At 52.7% G+C, this 20,605-nt stretch overlaps 1 protein-coding gene across 7 annotated transcripts in view; it reads right to left on the reverse strand.

Moving 5' to 3' along the window:
- Positions 1-20,605, reverse strand: part of TRAPPC9 (trafficking protein particle complex 9) — a 538,722-nt gene that overhangs the window by 89,911 nt on the left and 428,206 nt on the right. For all 7 annotated transcript variants that reach the window (XM_027598884.2, XM_027598890.2, XM_027598898.2 and 4 more), the window contains one exon: positions 20,109-20,199. In XM_027598884.2, coding sequence (XP_027454685.2) covers positions 20,109-20,199 — 91 coding nt within the window. The remainder of the gene's footprint in view (positions 1-20,108; positions 20,200-20,605) is intronic.

Below are 20,605 nucleotides of genomic sequence, written 5' to 3' on the forward strand. Positions count from 1 at the left end.
TGAAATGTTCTTTCTTAAGTGACATGGCCTGGCAGTCCACTGTTCCTGTCCCATCAGCACATGGAAGCATCTCCCTCAAATCTGGGAAGGCCACTCACCCAAGACCTGCCCTGTTCCAGCCTGTGCCGGCTGGCCTGCCCCAAACCCGGCACCTGTCAGTCACGCCACCGCGGGCATGAACACGGATGTGTGGACCACCTTCTTCCTGGCAACCTGAACAACCGGTTTCTTTGCAGCCTGGGTCCCCGTGGGGTGAGTGGTAGGGGGAGGTCCAGAGATCAGCACACGGTCACTCAGAAGCACCTTCCAAATCTCTCCTCTGTTTTTGGAAAGAGCTAGAGAATGTACCCCTGTGCTTCCCTCCATCGGATTCACCACGGGGCACTGCGTCAGTGACTCAGAGGCTGTCAGTCCCACCGCTAGCAGAGGCTGGGAAGGAAGTTCATCCTGAGCTACCAGAAGGATGAACACAAGGCAGCTACTCACTGCTGAATGAACAAACAAACCAATGAATGAGTGAATGAACAAATGAACAGGTCCCTAACCACTGACCTCCCCAACGGCATGATTTACTCCTAAGCTCCAGGAAATGGGAGACAGGTTGCCCCACAAGGCTGTGACTATCTCCTTCAGGTGCAGTGGTCAGGAACTGGGAGGGGGCCAGGAGCATACCTGGCAAGAAGTGGAAAACAGAGGTGAACAGGGCACGGGGTGCTCGCTCTGAGGGCCTGGGCACGGCCTCTGCCGCAGGCGGCCCTCCATGGTTGGGGCACATGGTGGCAGAGCTGGGGACCAACGTGCGGCAATGCTAAAGAGGAGGCAAAGGGTTCTTACTCTGATTTTGTTATTTTCATTTGTAAATCAATCTGTAATTATTTAATACTTTTATATTACAGATGTCATGTGGTTATTGTAATCATGTGTAATTATCACATATTCAGATACACATATGCATATTATATATAATTATATAACAAATATGCAAACACACAATCATTGTTCTGCTGGGATTCTCAGGGCAAAGGGTCTCACTGTGAGGACCATCTGAAAAATACCACAGCACCAGGAAAAGGAGCACATCTGCTTGTGCTTTGCCTTTGAGTGTCCTGCGGTAGAACACTCATCACGCTCTAGCAGCCCGTCCGAGCCTGGGAGGGTTTAGGGGGCTCCCTGTGCTCGGGAACCTCTGCAGGCGGAGCTCTTCTGACACCTGAAGATTTTTGCACTCCCTCCATGACTTTGGGACATCACGAACTGAAATCATCTCCTTCTCTCTGAGTCAGAGTCGACAGGGCGAGCGTGGTTCCCTGGGGTCTCAGATCACAGAGGCTGCCATTGCCAATGTTTTTAGCTCAGCTCGGAGCCAGGCCTGGGTTGAGGTCCCACTCTGCCTGGGCAAGGACCCCACCCTTAGCAGCCTCGTCTGCACCCGGGGTGGGGGCGAGGGACGACGTGTGGGGGCACGTGGCACAGCGTTCTTGATAAAGGGTAGCCTGTCCAGGTACCTGGACTCAAACCTGGCCCCTCTGCTCCCTATGTGGCTGTGGGGAAGGAATTCAGCCTCTGTGGGGCTCAGGGGATGGTAAGAGTCACAGTGATCGCGGCAGCTACCTCGTGAGGAGCGCTCAGCATATTGCCAGGCACACGGTTAAATCGTAACAAGCACTACCCTAAAGAACTCCTATCCTGCCTCCCTTCTGGTCGAACCTCTCAGGAGCCTCGCCGGCAATGGTGAGTTCTTGAAGGAGCTATGCAAAGGGACTGCCAAGTGGGCGCTGAGGCCGGTGCTAGAAGCACACTGGCCTCTGCGTGCCCTCTGCAAATGACACCAGCCTGGCCACCACCCTTGCCAGCATGAAGCCAGGCGTCTGCACGGCTCCCCGGCTCCCGCCGCCGTGTGATTAGTCACCCTCCTTGGCAGCTGCACGGGGCTGCTGAGGCAGGCGTGTCAATCATTAAACTATTATTTGTTCAAGTCTCGGAGAGGCGGGAGACTTCTCCTCCTCCACAAACATGCCTACAAGACAATCAGGCCTACCTGGTTACCCTATAACCAGGAGCTGGCCCACAGATCAAAAGAGAAATACATAAATAGGCCGAAAGATTCGGATTCTGGGACTGGCAACCTCAGGCTCCGCAGCTTCCGATGACAATGGTGTCCCCATGCTGCCGGTCCAACCGGGACCCCAGACAATGAACAGCAGTAATTCCCAACTTGGCTCCTCAAAGCAGCTGCGTGGGGGCTCACTAAACATGGGGATTCCGAGCCCCAGGCCTGCGGTATGAATAAGAACCCTTAAGAGGCAAGGGGTAGAGAATCCCTGTGCCTATTCTTCCCGTGACTGGTACGCAGCCAGTCCAGCACCTGCGCCCTCTGTGGGGCAGCTGATGAGAAGCCCCATCAGGTGCAGGGCACCCAAAAGCTGCTGGAGAATACGCACTCTCCTCTCCTGGGAAGGAGCCTGGCCCTGGTGCCTGTGATGGGAGCCATGCGACACGTTTATAGGGCAGGGAGAACCCACAGTTTCTGAGGCGACCCCCGAGCCACCCGGCCCGTCAGCAGGCGTAACCAGCACGGGCCTCCCACAGAACCAGACACTGGGAGGCAGGCTGCTTGGTGGAAACGCAAGGAACTTCTAGGTAAAATGGACAATGTTCTCCACCTCCCTGGGGCATCAAGGATGAGAGGAGGTGGAGCAGACAAGCAGGAAGGACTCAGTACACACTCAGTAAATGCAGTAGCGCTTTCCCTCTCTCAGAGCTTACCTTACCTGTCCTCGCTCCCGCGTGGACGTCCCTCCCACCCCATCATGGGCACCTCAGGGATTTGGGAATTTGGGGAGCAGGTCTGTGGGAAGGAGGGGTACAGACACTGGGCAGGGCTGCAGATTCAGGACAAAGCTGGGAGATCCCAAGCCCAGGGCAGAAACTTGCCTAACTATAATGTGCCTTTTCTGACTGTTACCACCGCCACCTGGAACGTTCTCAGGACCAGTGCCAAGCCTCGGAGCTACATCCTGGAACCGCAGACGGACCCGAGAGCCCTCAGCGCTCCTCCCTCTCCTGCCCCCAGCCTCTGAGAGCAGGACACAGGGAAGCGAGCCCACCCACTCCCGGCCGCAGCCCGAGACCCTGCTCTCCCTTAGGCGCAGGAGTAATGCAGGCCCACAGCAAAGTGGGCAGACTGGCGAAGGGATTTACGACTTTCTTTCCTCAGGAGCTGCTGCAATGACTGCATCTGAGCACGGTCTCCATTTGAAAATGTGACAGACTTGCTTTCAGAATGAATTTCTTCTCATGTCAAAAGCTGGTGCCTGCCAGGGAAGGCCTGGGGGGAGGGGAGGAGGTGGAGAGAAGGTGCAGGCAAAACCAGGTGAGGTGAGAGCGTGCACTCATGCATTCCCGCACTCACTTTCTCGGCCACCTGTGCCTCCTCCCTGTGTTCATCCCGAGGCCTCCGCTCATTCACGCACTCACCTCCCATTCAGAGGCTCTCTGAGGGCCTGTGATAAGTCTGGTGCTGCGCTCAGCATGGGGACACAGGAATGACTCGGCCACACCTCTGCCCTCCTGGAGGCTCCCCGTCTGCGAGAGAAAACAGGGCCAGGGCGATCGAGTGCGGGAGAAGAACGGCCGAGAGGCCCGTGGAGCATGGGGCAGGGGTGGCTGGCTCAGATAGATGGGGTGCCTGGGCCGCATTTTGAAAGGCGAGCAGGAAGGTGCATGGGGCAGTCCAGGCAGAAGGAAGAGCAGGTGCAAAGGCACAGGAGTGTGAGAGTCAGGTTTCTGGAAGCTGCATGTAGGTCCGTACAGCAGGAGGAGAGGCCAAGGGCCAGCAGGGGGTGACCAGGTCTGGCCCTGGAGGTCCCGCTAGCGTGCTTGCACTCTGAGGACAACGGGAGCCCATGGGGATCTGAAGTGGACAGGTCTTTAGAAACCCAAGCAGGGGGTATAACCCTACTTCCCTGTGCTCACGTGGGACTGGACACAAGCTCCAAGTGCGGCCTGACAGCCACTCTGAGAGATGGTCCCCATTTTACCTCTGACCACGGCCTGGGAGATGCAGCACCACGTGGGGAGTGATGGGGACAGCAGGAACCCCAATCTGCCTGCTAACGTCAGTCCAGTGCCCTGATGTCTCATGGCCGCCAACGGCCATGCGCAGGGACATGCCAGCCAGGGAGGCAGTGGGGGTGCACGCCGTGTCCCCCAAGTCAGGAGTGGGGCAGAGGGTCCCTTTGGCCCTCTGCCACCTCCCAGCCAGAAGCGTAAGCCCCTGTCCTGTCAGGAAAATGATGCAGGTGCTGTGGGCTGCTCGTGAGCCGTTGCCACAGAGCGTGTGGTGGGGTGCGGGGGGCAGCCAGCGCCGGTGAAGGCACGAGGGAGCCAAGTAACCTGCTCCGTGGTCCCCCGCCTTTCAGTGTCCTCAACTGGCCACTGAACAGACAGCTGTCCCAAGGAAAGGAGGCCTGGCCATCTCAGAACTGCTCAAAAAAGGCAACTTTTTAAGTAAACCCATATACAAATGGGACCCGTCACAGCACACTGTGGAAATACGGTGTGACTGGGGCCTTACTTTGAAAGTGAAATGAAAAGAAATGATGAAAACAAGTTTACTTGAGGTGAGTTAATAAACTTCAGGTTACATTGACTATAGGTAGCGATTCTTTAAAAGAGCCGAGAGTCGGGCTGAGAGGACTTCTCCAGGACTTCTCTAACCGCTGTATGCGAGAGCACAGCGTGGCACATCCAGTCTGCATCGGCAGCCGCAGCATGGGTGGGAAGACGGCCATGTGCCCACAGTGCCTGGAGCCCTCCTGGAGCTCTCAGCAGGCTCCTGGAGCCTGGAGCCTTCTCAGGCCCCTACAGGCTCTGCCCCACGGGCCCTCCTTGGCCCAGGGCTGGGGGGCAGGGGCGGGGGGTCCAACAACAGCTCTCCCACTCTCCCGTATGGTTTTCACCCGCTTCAAGAAATTCTGCATCTTCGCCAAGATCCGCAATGTGCTTTGCAACTGATTTACATTTTCTCTGCGCTCTATCGTCAGATGTTTATAAGCAGTGGACAGTTGGGAAGGTCCTGGAAGGGGCGGTGGCTGCACGGGGAGGAGGTGGGGAGAGATGTGCGTGGGAGAGCCCACACTGCTGTGATCATCACTTGTCACACAACCCGCACCAGGAGGGGCCTGAAAGCCGAAAGATGATGCACCACGAGTCCTGCCCAGGCCAGAGCCAGCAAGCAGAGCTGCAACCTGGGTCTGCTAATGCGGGCACACCACCCACTACACAGCCACTACCCCCTCACCCCTTCAATACACTGTCCGCATCCCACCTCGCGGCCCTGGCTCATCCTGCTGTCTTCCCAGGACCTTTCCTGTTTCTGCTGAACTTCTACCCCGAATTTTAGCCCTCACTCACCCTCTGCTTCCTCTCTGAACTCTCCCTGCTCAGCCCCACACAAGGCACCGACAACACCATACCAGGGATGCCTAGGCCAAGCCTATGGACCTGGAGCTTCTCCAGGGCTGGAACTCCCTCATCTCTTCCTGCCCCATCCCCCAACGCCTGGCCCCCTGAAGTTCAGGAAGTGACCCTGACTTGAATGGAGATGCCTCCAGGTGGAACCGGATGTCTTCTTCGAGTGTGGATTCTCTGCACACGGGAGAGTCCTCACACCGTGCCTTTCTTGATCATTAAGCCCATCCTGTTTCCATTTTTAGAAGCAGCAATCAATACTGCTCACTGTCCTAATGACACACAGAGACATGTAGTGAAAGCAGGGCTCTCGAGTGCTTACTAAGCAAAGCTGAATTTCTGCATAATGAAGTTCATGGTTCCAGAAATGGAAAAGGTGTGTGGTGTCACCCACATCAGAAAGCAGGTGAATTAATGCTTCCTTGTAATGACAGCATGGTGGTCTGGGGTCTGAAAGAGGGAATGGCCAAGCAGAGACTGTCCTGCCGGCAGCTCTCGCCCTTGTGCCCAGAGAGCGGGTACTGATGTCAGCTCCGTTCCCACGCAGCCAGCATGGTGCCCCTGAGCTGCTGAGGACACATCCTTCATCTCTGGACTTAGCCCAGTGCTGGGACCTACAGCAGCACTGAACACATGCTCGCAGCATGAACAACTGAATGAATGATGCCCCCAAGCTGTCCAAAGCATGTTAACCAAGTTTATCTGGTTTTCTAGAGAAAAGCCCACATCTTCCTCAAACTGAGAACAAGCTTATGAAAACCACCTGACAATACAGGCCGTGGTCCTCATGAGACCATTGCAGGGTTCCCGGAGGCAGAGGACGGTACCGTGCCCCTGGGAGCTGAATGTCACTCCTGAGCAGGGCACACGGGTGGCTCTGATTCTCCCACACACGTCTCTGTGCTCAGTGAGACGGGCTGCCCTGAGGTGCATCCACATGAGACCCGGGTGCCATGGAGGACACAAGTCCATGATAAAACACAGAATGGAACATTCTCACTGTGGTTTCTCAAAACTTGGCCCAACAAATTTAAACCAGTTTGTTCCACACCTAATATTGGGTCTAGAACAGAAGGTCCAATCAGAGCACTTCTTCCCTTCTCTGGGCATGCTTCCCAGAGCATGCCCTCCCCACCCTGCCATTCTTTCATGTCAAATACTGTGATGACCTCTGAGCTCCAATCGTCTGTAACTGTCCTGCTGGTCCAGGAGACCCCAGGACTGTTACACCCAGAAGCACCATATCCTATGTCAGACCCTGGGCCCTGACTCTGCTTCAGAAATTATGCTCCATGTCAGTCTGGGCCCAGAGCCTCATGCTAGTGCCACGAGGGGCTGGGAAACCAAATAGTGGATGGATTCGGGCCTCAGGAAGATCACATTCAGAGAATGAAACACACAGATATAAGTGCCACCCAGAGTGGGAAGAGGGTGGTCTCTCGGGGAGGGCAGAGGTGAGGACCTGAGCGCAGGAGCTACGGAACCTGGGCTGGGACAGGCCTGGGACACGGGAGCACCTGCTGAGCGGGCGGGGAGAGGAAAGGACTGGGTGTCACTGAGGACAGCGCTGGCTTGTCACTTAACGTCTCTGCAGCGGGAGGTGACCGAGATGCCTCTGCCGAGAGCCCTCTACTTCTTCCTGCTGTTGTGACCACCTGCCACGTTCCCAGTCCTCGTCAGCCTTTGACCTCTACCATGGTGTGGCCTGTTCTCCGGGCGGGGGGGAAGGGGGGCGCCCACCCACTCCCATGGCCCATGACGGTCTTGCTCCCTGCATGCATCCTATACCGTGGGACCAGAGTCCACCCACCTGCTCAACACCAGCTGCGTGCAGGTCTGTCCCTGGACTCTAGGATGAGGCCTGTGCTGGCTCGTCTGTATTCCCACCATCAATTTAGTTTGGAGGGGAAATAAAATTGGCAAACCTACCTGGAAACACAATCCAGGGCAAAACTCACTGGTGGCTGGGTGATGAGCCTTCACCCTGCCCCTGGCCCGGTCCTGCCCACACGGGGCCCTTCAGTAACTCCCTCATGGGTATGGATTGAGAACCTTCTATCTGTTAGCTCGTGCTGGGAACTCCGCCTCTTCCGACAGAGCTCTCCTTGGAATGGAATCTGCCTCTCTCTTGACCACATCCCTGCCTCCCTTCCTCCTTCCAATGAGTCCTGACCAAGGCCTAGCTCCTTTTGTGCCCCTTGCTGTACGTAAACTCTCCCATATCCTCAAGATTTCCCAGATCTGCTGACATTCCCCCATCCCTTGATGTGATCCCACTTCCTGTTTCACAAAGAAAACACAGGCCACCCGTGGTACCCCTGCATCTTCCTGCTACAAAGAGCATGCCCCAACTGTAGCTAGACTTCTCTAGATTCCTCATGACCTGCTAAAGTGGGGGCATAGCCTCCTCACACCAGGGCCACCTGGAAAAGGTCATGCCTCCCTGTGAGACGGTCAGCTGCCTGGGGACCCAGGCTCTGAGCCTCTCCTGCATGTTGCTGTGTCCCCAAGGGCAGGGAGGTTTTGACAATCCTGGTGACATACTCACGGCCATCCAATAAGCCAGGACTATCACTAAGAGCTGAGGCCCAAACCCAGTTCTTTCCATCACACCAGGCAACACTGCCTTTGGCATTCCTAACAGCCCACCCCCTTGTCCCCCATTTCTGGCCCAGAGCTGGGCTCATGGTGTGTGCTCAGGAAGCAAGTGCTCAATGCACGGAGGGCAGGAGAGCCACGAGTTCTTGCTGAGGGGCCTTCAGCCCACCCTGGCCACCTGAACACGGCTATTTGAGGCCGCAACAAACAAACCTAACAGCCCGCAGGTCCCAGGAACCACGTGGCTCATGGCAGTGCGGGCGTCCTGCAGGCGGGCAGGGCCTGGCTTTTGGCACCTTCCCATGGCTGCACTTTGTTCTTGCTGTCAAGCCACACATACGGAGAGGAGAGCTGGTCTCCATGTGCGGCCATCCTAGACCAGAGGGGCGTGGGTGTGCCTTGAGTTCTATGGCACGTACGAACCATGGCATTCAGAGCAGAAGCTTTATGGCTCTGAGCCCTGGGCTCCTGACGGGACAGAGTGAGGTGGTCTTGTCTACCCAGCCATCCAGCCTACGGCCACCATGTCACAACAGTGCTTTGCTCTCACCCCCTTGTGAAGCCGGTTCTTCAGCAAGAACCAGCGAATTCTGGGCAAACCAGGATGGAACATTTGTAGGAAGAGGTCAACTCTCTGGAAAAGGGAATGCAGAACCTTGTTTGCGTGTGTCTTTATCATTACATCCTCAGGAGTCCTCAACACAAGACAACTAATCACCACTGTTGTGTCTGAACATGTCTCCCCTGCGGGAGTGCAATGTCACAGAGGCATGCCCATATCCTGCCATTTCAGTCTTCCCCACCCTCACCGGCAGTGGGACTGGGGTCCATCCGCGGATTCGGGACCGGGTTCTGCAGGCCAAACAACAGACCCACACTCATGGAGGGAAAAGGTTCAGTGGGGAGATGCCAGGCGCTTGGCCCCCAAAGCTGTGCTCCTTCCGATCTGCTGTGATTTCGGAAGATGGGCCGGTGCCTGCATTTTTCTGCCCCACCTGGAGCCACACATGTCCACCATCCAGGGAGATGTGGTGAACTTGTTGCAAGCTAAGGAGCGCGTCCTCTGGTATAACTGGCAACCCTGAGAGCGAAGGTTATGCGGCTGTTTTTTCCCAGCTTTTGCACTGGATCAACGGTCCAGGGACGAGTCACCAGCAAAGGGCCTTGGGGAGAAGGATGTTGTCAGGAGCAGCCTGAGAAAGGTCAGGAGGCTGAGTCTTTGAAGTTGGCTTGACTGTTCAAGGTCTGGCTTCAAAGTGGCCCGGAGGCCAGCGCCTCATTAAGGATGGCTTCCTTCTCGGGTCCTCAAGTGGGAGGGGCTATTTTTCCCCCAAACCTCTTAGTACTGCAGCCTAAGCTGACCCACATTCGCTTCCAGACATTTTTTCCATCCTAAGAAATTAAACAGCTTAATTTCAAACACTTTGCCTTAAGCATGTGCTCTGTGTTTGTTTAGCACATTTGGAATAATGCAGGTGAGACAAAAAATGAAAATAAAGCACGGCAAGGCTGACACCCTACCCCTGTGTGATGCAGGCCTAGGAAGAGGGGCAGGCCAGAAGGAAGCAGGCTGGGGCCCAGTCCCACCAGCACAGGACCCCGGCACGACATGTGGGAGGCAAGTCAACCTTGAGGCCCACTCACACTGTGATCCCGTAAGAGTTCTTGGCCCTAAACTACCCACTTCAGATACACGCTGTGAAGACCACCTCATTCATGCCTTCGGCAAATATTTATTCAGCATGCACTAAATGTTCCGGTGACCGATCTAGGTTCTGGGAATACAGTGAAGAACAGATCTTTCCTCCCCAGAGTTTATACCCCAGCAGGGGAGGAGAGACACACAAGGAAAAAAAATCTGTATATATAATGAACTCTCAGAGAATGATAAGGACTGTGAAGAAGAATACAGCAGGGAAGGCCTTAGAAGGTGGTGAGGGTGGGGCAGTCAGACAAGAGAAGTAGGAGATTTTAGGAAGAAAGTGGCAGAAAAATAAAATCATCACAGAAAACAAAACAACACAGACCACAAAAGTCAAAAGACTTATAAAAACAAAACGTATAACAGAATATATGGCAGAAAAAAAGACGAATATATGTGCCATATCAAGGAAGGCAAATGGCCTACACTCACATATTAATGAAAAACACTTTAAAGCTGGATCGCAAACCAAAATTCAACTCCAGGCTTCATCTAAGAGAACTGCGTGGAGAAATAAGGAAATCTCAAATGTTTAAGATAAAATGATAGGCAAAGGCACACCAGCAGAACAAGAAGCAACCAGGGATGAGTTACAGTATCAGACAAGGCCACAAACGCGGAAGGAGACAGGGAAGGGCGCTTCGAGTGATGGAGAGTGTGTGGCAAGATGAGAACAGGGAGGACATCTACGCACCAAGGACCGACCACACAGAAATCCCCTCGGGCTGAAAAGGACCCGAGGCAGCAGCAGGTGTAATTCACTTTTCAAAGTCCCCGGTGGGTCAAATAAGTGAGGGTCCTAAAGACCTAAACAATGTAACTGATGAAGGGGTTAACAGATATATTTTGTAATTCAATACACTTAAAACAAGGAATATATCTTCCTTTTAAATGCCTGTGGAGTGGTCATAAAAAACCACAAAGAAACCTCAGTAAATTCTCAGAGGTGAAAATATCACTAAACTGATTACAAGGCCATTACATTAGAAAGCCAGAACAAATTCAGGAAACAAAACAAAACATGTAAACAACTCTTGGGACAAAAATGAAGCCAATTAAAATTGCAAAATTCCTAAAAAATATCAATCATGAAAATGTTAAATATCGGAACATGGATAATGCAGTAATTTTAGGAAAATTCATAGCCTTAAATAATTATAGAAATAATAGGAAATTTTAAATAAATGGATTAAATATGCAGCTCAATCAGTGAGGGCAAACTAACACACTGAGCCCCCATAAAGCAGAAAGAAGATGGGGACAGAATTAAAGAGAAGAGACAAGAACTGAGGAACAGAGTAGATCATCTACTAGCCAGCTGAATCAAGAAAGAGAAGAGGAAGCAAAATTATATAAAATAAACAGAAGTGGGGAAATGACTTCAGGAGAAGAGGCAGTTAGATACCATTAGAAATTTAATTGTTAAAAATGAACTCTTTCTGAAGTTATATAAAACTATGAAAGCTGGGAGTGCCTGGGTGGCTCAGTCAGTTAAGCATCTGCCTTCAGCTCAGGTCATGATCCCAGGGTCCTGGGATGGAGCCCCGCATCGGGCTCCTTGCTCAGCAGTGAGCTTACTTCTCCCTTTGCTGTTCCCCCTGCTTGTGCTTGCTCTCTTTCTTTCTCTGACAAATAAATAAAATCTTTTAAAAAAATAAATTACCTAAAAAATAAATAAAAATATGAAAGCTGTTCCACAGGCACAGAGTTCTGATTTTGTAAGACAGAAAAGGTAGAGGTCCACTGCACAACAACATGAATGCAGTTAGCATGACTGGGCTGTATGGTCAAGATGGCATATTTATGTGGTTTTACCACAATTTTAAATAAAGAAACAAGAGAGGAAGGGAAGAAAATGACATTGAAGCAAATATCCAAGCAAATCTTAAAATATACTATAAACCCGTAATAGTGACAAGGCTGGTACTGGCTCATGGGTGGACAAGACGGATGGATGGAAGAGAGCTCAAAACTCTTCCTGAACAGATGAGAAAAATGACACTGCTTATTAGTGGAGAAAGATTATTATTAAATGACTTGGAGACAATTAAATAGTTTTCTGGAAAAAGGGTGGATCAACGCCTCTTTCCTCACACCTTAATAAACTCCACATAAATAAAGGTCCTAAATGTTAAAATGGATGAGCCCATGGACGTATGAGAATTTAAACTATCTGTATAACGTAGAGGAGGGAAGTCCTTCTAAGCATGACACAGAAATGGAAGATATTTGTAAAGAGATGGCTGAATTTAAAATAAGCGTCTTCCAGCTCGCCTCACTTACAGAAGGACTGTCACCCTTCCTGGTTCCAACAATGTTTCAAAAAGCAAATGATCAGAAGCCACCTGAGGGTTGGGGAAAAGACAGAGTCAGTGAAGGACAACGCACCTTATGCAGCGGTGAGGAACAACGTGGTGGCTCCGGGTGTGCCGCGGTGGGGGTGTGTGGGTGATACCCAACACCGTCCCTAAGAAAGAGAGAAGCTCTCATGTGCTCCCACTGAGAACAAAACTGTAGCGGGCACCTGCAGAGTGCAGGCGGTGGGCCGGGGCGCTCTGTGGGAGGATGGCTTCACAGCTTTCTGCAACTCTTGAATTCTGAAGGTCACTTGTGCACAATTTTGTCTTCGCAAAGGAAACAGACCAAACACTCAGTGTGCAGCCTCGCTGGGGTTACGTTTGGGGGTGCGGGGGACTACCTGCTTCTGATTGGAGTCTCTCCCTTTGAGGTGAGGGTGCAGACAGGAGTCTTGTCGAGTCAGGCCTAGAATCACTCTTCATTCTGCCACCCATATACCGGTGACGGGGACATGATCTCTCTGATTTTCGAGCTTGATAAAACAAGGGTGGTTTTTCCAACTTCTCAGGGGTGTTGTGGGGACTATGTGACATAAGACATGTTCAACGACAGTAGAGGCCAATCCCAGGAGGTTCTCCACAAAGGGAGTTGTGTTAATCACGGGCACGAGTCCAAAAGCTGGGACATTTCTTGACTCGGTGGCTTGGGTCTATCATAACCAGGGTGCCTGGCCCACGTCCGGTGGGCAGGGAGCCCTCATGAACTCTATGCTCACCAGGGACTGGAAGCCTGGTACCTGCCACCCTGCAGATCTCAGACACTCTCCTTCAGCGTCTTCTCGCAGCTTGAAAACTGCACCCACACCCGCCCTCTTAGCACCTGTGGAGCCAGAGGGCACCAGGGGACACCAGCTCACCACACACCACACTGCAGAGACAGGAACCTTTTTCCCAGATTCAGAGTCAAGGGATGCAAGGCAGGGCCCTGTATCCCATTCTCCTCTCCCACAAGCAAATCCTACTGCAGAAATCCCCTTCCTAAAAGAAGGTGTCTCTCAAAGAAAGTGGCAGGCAGCTGAAGCTGAGGGGGACCGAGAGCTGGGCACTCAGGGGCAGTCCCCGTGAGCACAGCCCAGACGAGCACCCAGAAGGTGCTCAGTAGCCATTTGCTGGGGGGGAGGGGGGAGGAGCACAGGGGGCGTAAGGAAGAAGCAGAAGCCTGCCAGAGTGAGGAAGCATCTTCTCAGGGAGCAACCAGATGCGGAAATAGCAATTTCAGGGACGAATTATATCAGCTTTTCACTCACTGGTTTCTTCCAGAGGTATATAATAATGCTGATTTCAGTGGGTGATTATCGAGAAGAAAGAAGAAAGGGACCCACAGAGCTCCTGAGGCACTGCAGTGAGCACCCCACAAATACGTTGTTCTTTTGGGGGAAATTATCACAATTCAGCAGCACTCCCAAACATCATTTTAAAACTAGGATGCTTGGGACCAAGGAGAAGATCGGGTGGAGGGGGCGAGGTGGGGCAAGGGGAGACGGGGTCTCACAGAAGCGTGGGAACAGGCTCCGGAACCCGACATGGGATGGTCTGCGAGCCACATGGACACGGGACGGCGCTGCGAGCCGCATGGACACGGGCCGGCCCTGTGAGCCGCGTGGACACAGGACAGCACCCTGAGCCATGTGTAGCAGAGGCTCTGCAGGTTTCAGTCCCTCCATGGACGCAGACGCTGGTGCCTCCCTTGCTGGCTGTGAGGACAGAGTGTGTGGAGCATCCCGGGCACACAGCCGGCCCCCTCTGGCAGGGCTGCCAGCCACCAGGGAAAGGACAGGAGGGGACCCATGAAGCCCACAGGGTCATACCCAAGGAGGGGATCAAGAGTGGCCCGGGGCTTTCTCTTTGTGTACGGGTTTTTGTTTTTGTTTTTTAATCATTTTTCTTCAAAAAAATATATAACTACTTTTGTATCCTTTACAAATTTTTTTCTGTTTTTCTGTTCTTTATAAATTTACATATTTGTATTTGGCAAAGGTGCCCAAGGGATGGTGAGATGGTCCCTTGGGTCCCCTGCATCCACCTCCTGGCCAGCTGGATCTCAGGCAGAAGGGCCATTGCCATCACTGGGCACCAGGGTAGGGGTCCTCGGCCCAGGCTGACCCAGCTCTCTGGCTTACTGAACCACCTGATCAGCCTGGCCCCAGCAAAGCCCGCCTCATCAGTGTGCCCACAGGCTAGCACCCTCACCCAGGAGCAGAGGTCTGGAGAAATCCACAGCCCTGTGCCGCTGCTAAGTTACCTGGGAAACAGGCAGGGGTCAGTGGGCAGGCTCAGCCTCCAGGGAGGCCTGGGCGCCCCCCACGGCCACCTGCGGCACCTGTCCCGCTGGATGGCTGGCTGGAACCTGGCTCTCCGCTTTCTCTCCCAAGGTGTCTGAGACACGACTGCACTTGGTCACTCACTACAGCCATCCCGCACGAATCTCAGGTCTGAGATAAAACCCCACAAAGCCTCCACGTGACATATTTGATGAAAGGACCCCTTGCAGGGCAGTCCCTGGGATGCAGCCCATCCTCAAGGCAAAGACAGCCTGGTTTCTCAGCCCCCCCAGATCCAGACTCCTGAAGGGAGTGGGCTGAATGCAGCAGGTGCCATAAGACAGGAGGAGCAACTTTCAGATGGGATGGGCCCTGCAGGTGGTCCTGTGCCTTGTCTCCAAGGGCACAGCTGGCTCCTTCGTAAAAAGGTGGCCGCAGGAGTCGGGTTCCCGGGCTCCTTCTTGCCTCTGCTTCCGGGTCACCCGCATGAGCTCCCACCTTGCACACGCCAGGATGTGTGTGGGCGGTCTGTTAACGGACCTGGATCCACCACCTGCATCAGACTGGGAGTGTCTTAAAGGCAGGGATGGAGTTTAACTTACAAGTGGGTCCCCAGCACCTGGGACAGTGCCTGCTACAGAGCAGAGGGTCAGTAGATAAATAACTTCTGAATAAACGGACAAAACCCTGAGCCCAAGCATCTACATTCCCCATGTAACCTTAGGTAACAGAAACCCCTGAGTATTTTCTACTTTGTAAAAAGGGAATAGTGGTGATGATCTCTCAGACTTGCATGGGTTGGACACTGTGTCCTGCTCCCCAAATGTGAGGGCGTGCTGCTCCCTGAGGCAGGGCAGCAGGTGTTCCCACACCAGTCTCATGTGTCTGCTGGACCTGCTATCCCCATGCGTGCACGCACCGTCTGCACACCACAGCTTGGGGCCGGAATGCATGGCGGGGCTCACGGAGGATGATATGGCGAATGTGCACTGAAAATACCCCCTTGTAAGGTAGCCAACACCTAATCTGCATTTGCTGGCCATCATGGAAAGCACAGCCCATCACTGATGTATCTAGGAAGCTACAAAAAGTGTCACCAGCTGAGGGAGGTAGGAGGGGGCACGGTAGGGGGACACTGGAATCAGCTCAGCCTCATTAGTCACAACTGGTACTGACGGAATGGACTGGAGACAGCCCCTAGACAGGCGGTCAGGGAGCATGCTGGGCTCTGCAACCCGCCCTGTCTTCCCGCACAGAGGTGCAGCCCCCTAGTTCACAGGACAGTTTCCAGAGGGAGATGAGAGGCACAGCACATAAGCCACGGCCCATAAGAGACACATGAAAAAATATTCATCGTCATTAGCCATCAGGGAAATTCAAATCAAAACCACACTGAGATACCACCTTACACCAGTTAGAATGGCAAAAATGGACAGGGAAAGAAACAACAAATGTTGGAGAGGTTGTGGAGAAAGGGGAACCCTCTTACACTGTTGGTGGGAATGCAAGTTGGTACAGCCGCTTTGGAAAACATTGTGGAGGTTTCTCAAAAATTTAAAAATAGAGCTACCCTATGACCCAGCAATTGCACTCCTGGGTATTTACCCCAAAGACACAGATGTAGTGAAAAGAAGGGCCACATGCACCCCAATGTTCATAGCAGCAATGTCCACAATAGCCAAACTGTGGAAAGAGCCGAGATGCCCTTCAACAGACGAATGGATAAAGAAGATGTGGTCCATATACACAATGGAATATTACTCAGCCATCAGAAAGGATGAATACCCAGGTTTTACGTCAACATGGATGGGACTGGAGGAGATGATGCTAAGTGAAATAAGTCAAGCAGAGAAAGTCAATTATCATATGGTTTCACTTATTTGTGGAACATAAGGAATAGCTTGGAGGACATTAGGAGAAGGAAGGGAAAAATGAGGGGGGGAATTGGAGGGAGAAATGCACCATGAGAGACGATGGACTCTGAGAAACAAACTGAGGGTTCTGGAGGGGAGGGGGTTGGGGGGATGGGTTAGCCTGGTGATGGGTATTAAGGAGGGCACGTACTGCATGGAGCACTGGGTGTTATACGAAAACAATGGATTGTGGATCACCACATCAAAAACTAATGATGTGATGTATGGTGACTAACATAACATAAAATTAAATTAAATTAAAAAAAAAAAAGCCACAGCCCAACCATGCCGACCTGGGGTCCAGTCCCAGGCCCTGTCCCAGCCCTGCTGCAGCTCTGACCTGCCCCTGCCCCGCCGTGCCTCTGGATGCAACCCAGAATCTCCACTTCCTCCTTTCCATGACCGACTGGTACACAGGTCCCCCACCTGCTCGGACGGGCAGAGGAGCATGCTCCCACCAGGATCACAGGCATTTCGTCACACCTTCACTGACGACTTGGTGCCCTCAGCATCCCCAGTTCACAAGTAAGAGACTGAGGCTCAGAGAACTCGTCCACTTGCCCAAGGAAGTTCCAGCACGAGGCAGCAGCAGAGCCAGGACCAAGACCCACAGCAGCTTGGTGCCGGCGGCATGCCCATCTACCGGGTGATGTCATCACCATCACACAGCCAACACGGACATGTTTGTGCTCTACCAACACCCCAGAAAATATGAACAACTTCAGAAAATTCTTGCAGAGAGAATGACCCCAAAACACAAAAAAGCTCTCTGTGCAAGCCAGTGCATATGATTTATAGAACAATGAACATCTCAAAACAAAGAAGAGCGGCTAAGTTACCTTGTGTCCACTTGATGAAATTATAACCTGGCCTTCAATGGCATGTATAAGACATGTTTGTAACACGGGGAATATTTGTGTTTTTCAAGGGAAAAAAAAAGACACCAAAGTACAAACCTGGTCTGATCATCTCTATGAATAAAATTTAAATTTGAGGATAGCAAAAAGGCTTAGAAATACACATGAAATAGAGATCGTTTTGAGGGGTGGGAAAAGAGTAATTTTTCTCTGTCCAACTTTTCTGATTTTCCCTAGCTTTCCATGGTGAGAATATATTACTTTGATCAAGTGACCTGGTGGAAAGGCCAATGTGAGGGCATCTGCCTTTTTTTTTTAAGATTTTATTTATTTATTTGAGAGAGAGGATGAGAGAGAGAGACAGCATGAGAGGGGGGAGGGTCAGAGGGAGAAGGAGACTCCCTGCTGAGCAGGGAGCCTGATGTGGGGCTGCATCCCGGGACTCCAGGATCATGACCTGAGCCGAAGGCAGCTGCCTAACTAACTGAGCCACCCAGGTGCCCTGGCATCTGCCTTTGAACCTGGACCAGTCACCCCTCGGCTGGGCAGGTGCTGGACAGAACCCTGGACCTGGACAAGCCTTGGTGTCCTCGTTCGGAAAAGGACATGCACAGCGTGCAGGGGTGTCAGAAGTGACGGTGTGATGTCCGGGCGCCTTGCCTGCCACGTGACAGGCACGTGCAAAATGTTTACTTCAAAATAACGGGTTTTATCTTGTTGAGCTACCCACCTGAGCCTGCTTGAGTCAGAGAAAGAAATCAGTCAGCCAGGCGAAGCGGGCTGACGTTTGGAAGCTCCAGGAGCACCTGCTGGGTAAGTGAGGGCCCAGCCGAGGCAACCTGCACAGAAACTCTGAGACCCCTCAGGCCAGAGGGCCCTGTTAGAGTGGTTAGGAGAGCCCAATCATGGGGGGGCACAGGGGACGGGCAGACCCATGGCCTGAGATGTTGGCATCACCCACAGCTGGGGTGATGGCAGGCGGGCGCTGCCATGAGCTGAGGCCAGGGATGAAGACGCTGCTCCGCTGGGGACTGCCAGGGGCCTGGGGAGACAGACAAAACTGCCCACCAGCTCGCATGGGCCACCACACTGCAACGGTGCTCACCGCACAGAAGGGAAAGGGACTTCAGAAATCCTGGTTCCTACAACAGCCACGTCACCATCAACAGTCACAGGTTCATTTGACAAAACAGCTCGAGAGTCTAACATTCACATCTTTTGACTTAGTAACTCCAAAACTAGAAAACCGGTCTAGTCAAAAAATCAAGCAAAAATCTGTTCAAAAAGATGTTCACTGGAAACAGCCAGATATGGTACCAAATTATGACACTCGGACTGGGAAAACGTCACGCGTGGTTTCTGGGGGGTGTTAATGCTGTGAGCGCAGGACCTCGGCTCGGTCAGATGCGTGGGGCACTACAGGTGTGGCCCCCAGCTGCCCCGTTGGGGGAGCCGCCAGGAGGCAGCTAACGCCCTCCCAGCAAGGCCTCTTGGCACAAATGCCTCCCAGGTCCTAGGATGATTTTTTTTTTTTAAAGCCATGCGTCCTCTCCAGAATAATATTATTAAACCTGTGTTATCTACCAACATACTGGCGTGCCCATAACGTGTGTAGGACAGTGGACCCAAACGTTGTTAAAAAACAGAAAAGTTAAACACCTCTAAGGAATCCAGTGCAGATGCAAGGCCCTCCGGCTGGGCTCTGGAAGGAGTCTGGACCCTCCTGGGCCCACTGCAGGGCGTGGCTGCCGCCACGTGACTATTTGGGCCTCAGGGAAGTTCTTTTGAGGGACAGAATATGTTAACACACATTTTATTTCATTTTGTTTCACAGGCCTGGTTTCTTAGGCCTGTCCCAGCCCTGGAGGCGGGAGGGACTGGGTGTCTGACTGCTCAGCTGCCCACATCTGGTGGAAGTACCTGGCTGTGCCCAGGTAACCAGGAGCTGGGATGTTCCAACCTAGAAAAGTATCTGGGCGCCGAGGGAAGCCCCCAGAGGTGCACACACTGATTCTCTGCAGAAATGCCCCCCCTTTCCTTCCACTCAGCCTGGATGCATGGAGTAAAATGTGGTCCACTCATTGGCCTCTCATGGGACTCCTGCTGGCCTTCACCTGAAGGAGCAGGGAGACCGGTGGGGGAGGGGGTCCCCCATGCAGTACAGGGGTTCTCACAAACTGATGGGAAGCAAGGGAAGGCCAGCCGAAAGGCCCATGGCCCCTGGGGACAATTCCCATGTGTTTCTCGCATGCAGAAGGGGGAGAGGATACTTCAATTACCTGGAGAAGAGACTTGATACTAATTTACAATGATATCTGAGGTAAAATATAGCTGATTGCCAGCAACTGACCTAAAGTAGATTAGATAATGAAATCATTTCCAGAAAATAATAAAGTCTCTCACTTCAACAGCAATACACTTAGTCTGTTCCTCAACAAGATACTTTTGGCTGCTCTTAGGAAGGCACAGAGCAGGGTCAAAGCTGCTGGTAGACCAGGAAGCAAACACTCAGGTACATCGTCGGTGCTAATCACAGTGAACGCTCCTGGGTTGAGGACCAAGTTCAGGTCTTTATCAAATACACACTGTTCCGTGCCAACCCCGTGGTCGGAGTTCATCCAGAGAGGAGTAGGAGCACGGAGGCAGCACCCCTTGTCCCCATGCCAACCGCTCAAGATCCAGACATGCAGACAGAAGGCACACCGTAGGCACAAGGCCACGGGCCGCCACAGGCAATGTCAGACTCTGCAGCAGCTGGGACGTGAGGGTGTCTCGACACCCATCACCACGTGTGTTTGAGGGCGCTGACACTTTCACAAGTGTGTGCTGATGGGATGCGCTTGAAGAGCCGTGCTCAGGCAAGATGCAGACTTGCCATGGCCAGCCGGCCGACTCGGCCACCTGCAGGGAAAGGCGCGTTCGCCCAGAGGTGACGGGCGCGTACTCACCCCACTGAAGAGGAGCCAGCTGCAGGTGCTCCAGGACCAGCTGGTTTAGGAGTCCTTCCACGCTTGCCTCGCCCGTGCGCTTCAGAGAGGGGTGAGTGCCAGTCAAGGAAAACTCGGCTCCTGCTGAGCCCCGGGGACAGGAGGAAGAGTTCTGGAAGCTTCTACGGACACCCAGACAGGAACCCTCCCCCAGCAGATCTATGTCCCCCTCTTCTCAAATGATATCCAACCAACTGCTGAGACATGACCTGAGTGTGGAAAATAGGCATATTAACATGCCAAGTATCTCTCCTCCCTGAACCCAAATCAGGTAAATCAAGCTACTGTCGCATAAAGAAGGGAAATTCATTGGGATAATTTTAATCCAACAGCAATTCCTAGAGGGGTGTGTGGGGGGGAATACAGGAAATGGAAGGTTGTGTTTCCTTAATAAAACAAACTATGGCTCATTGTTCAATGTAACCAAATGCGTTTCTGGACACGGGTCGGCTTCGTGC

The sequence above is a fragment of the Zalophus californianus genome, chromosome 4, assembly GCF_009762305.2.
Source record: "Zalophus californianus isolate mZalCal1 chromosome 4, mZalCal1.pri.v2, whole genome shotgun sequence".
Classification (NCBI taxonomy): domain Eukaryota; kingdom Metazoa; phylum Chordata; class Mammalia; order Carnivora; family Otariidae; genus Zalophus; species Zalophus californianus.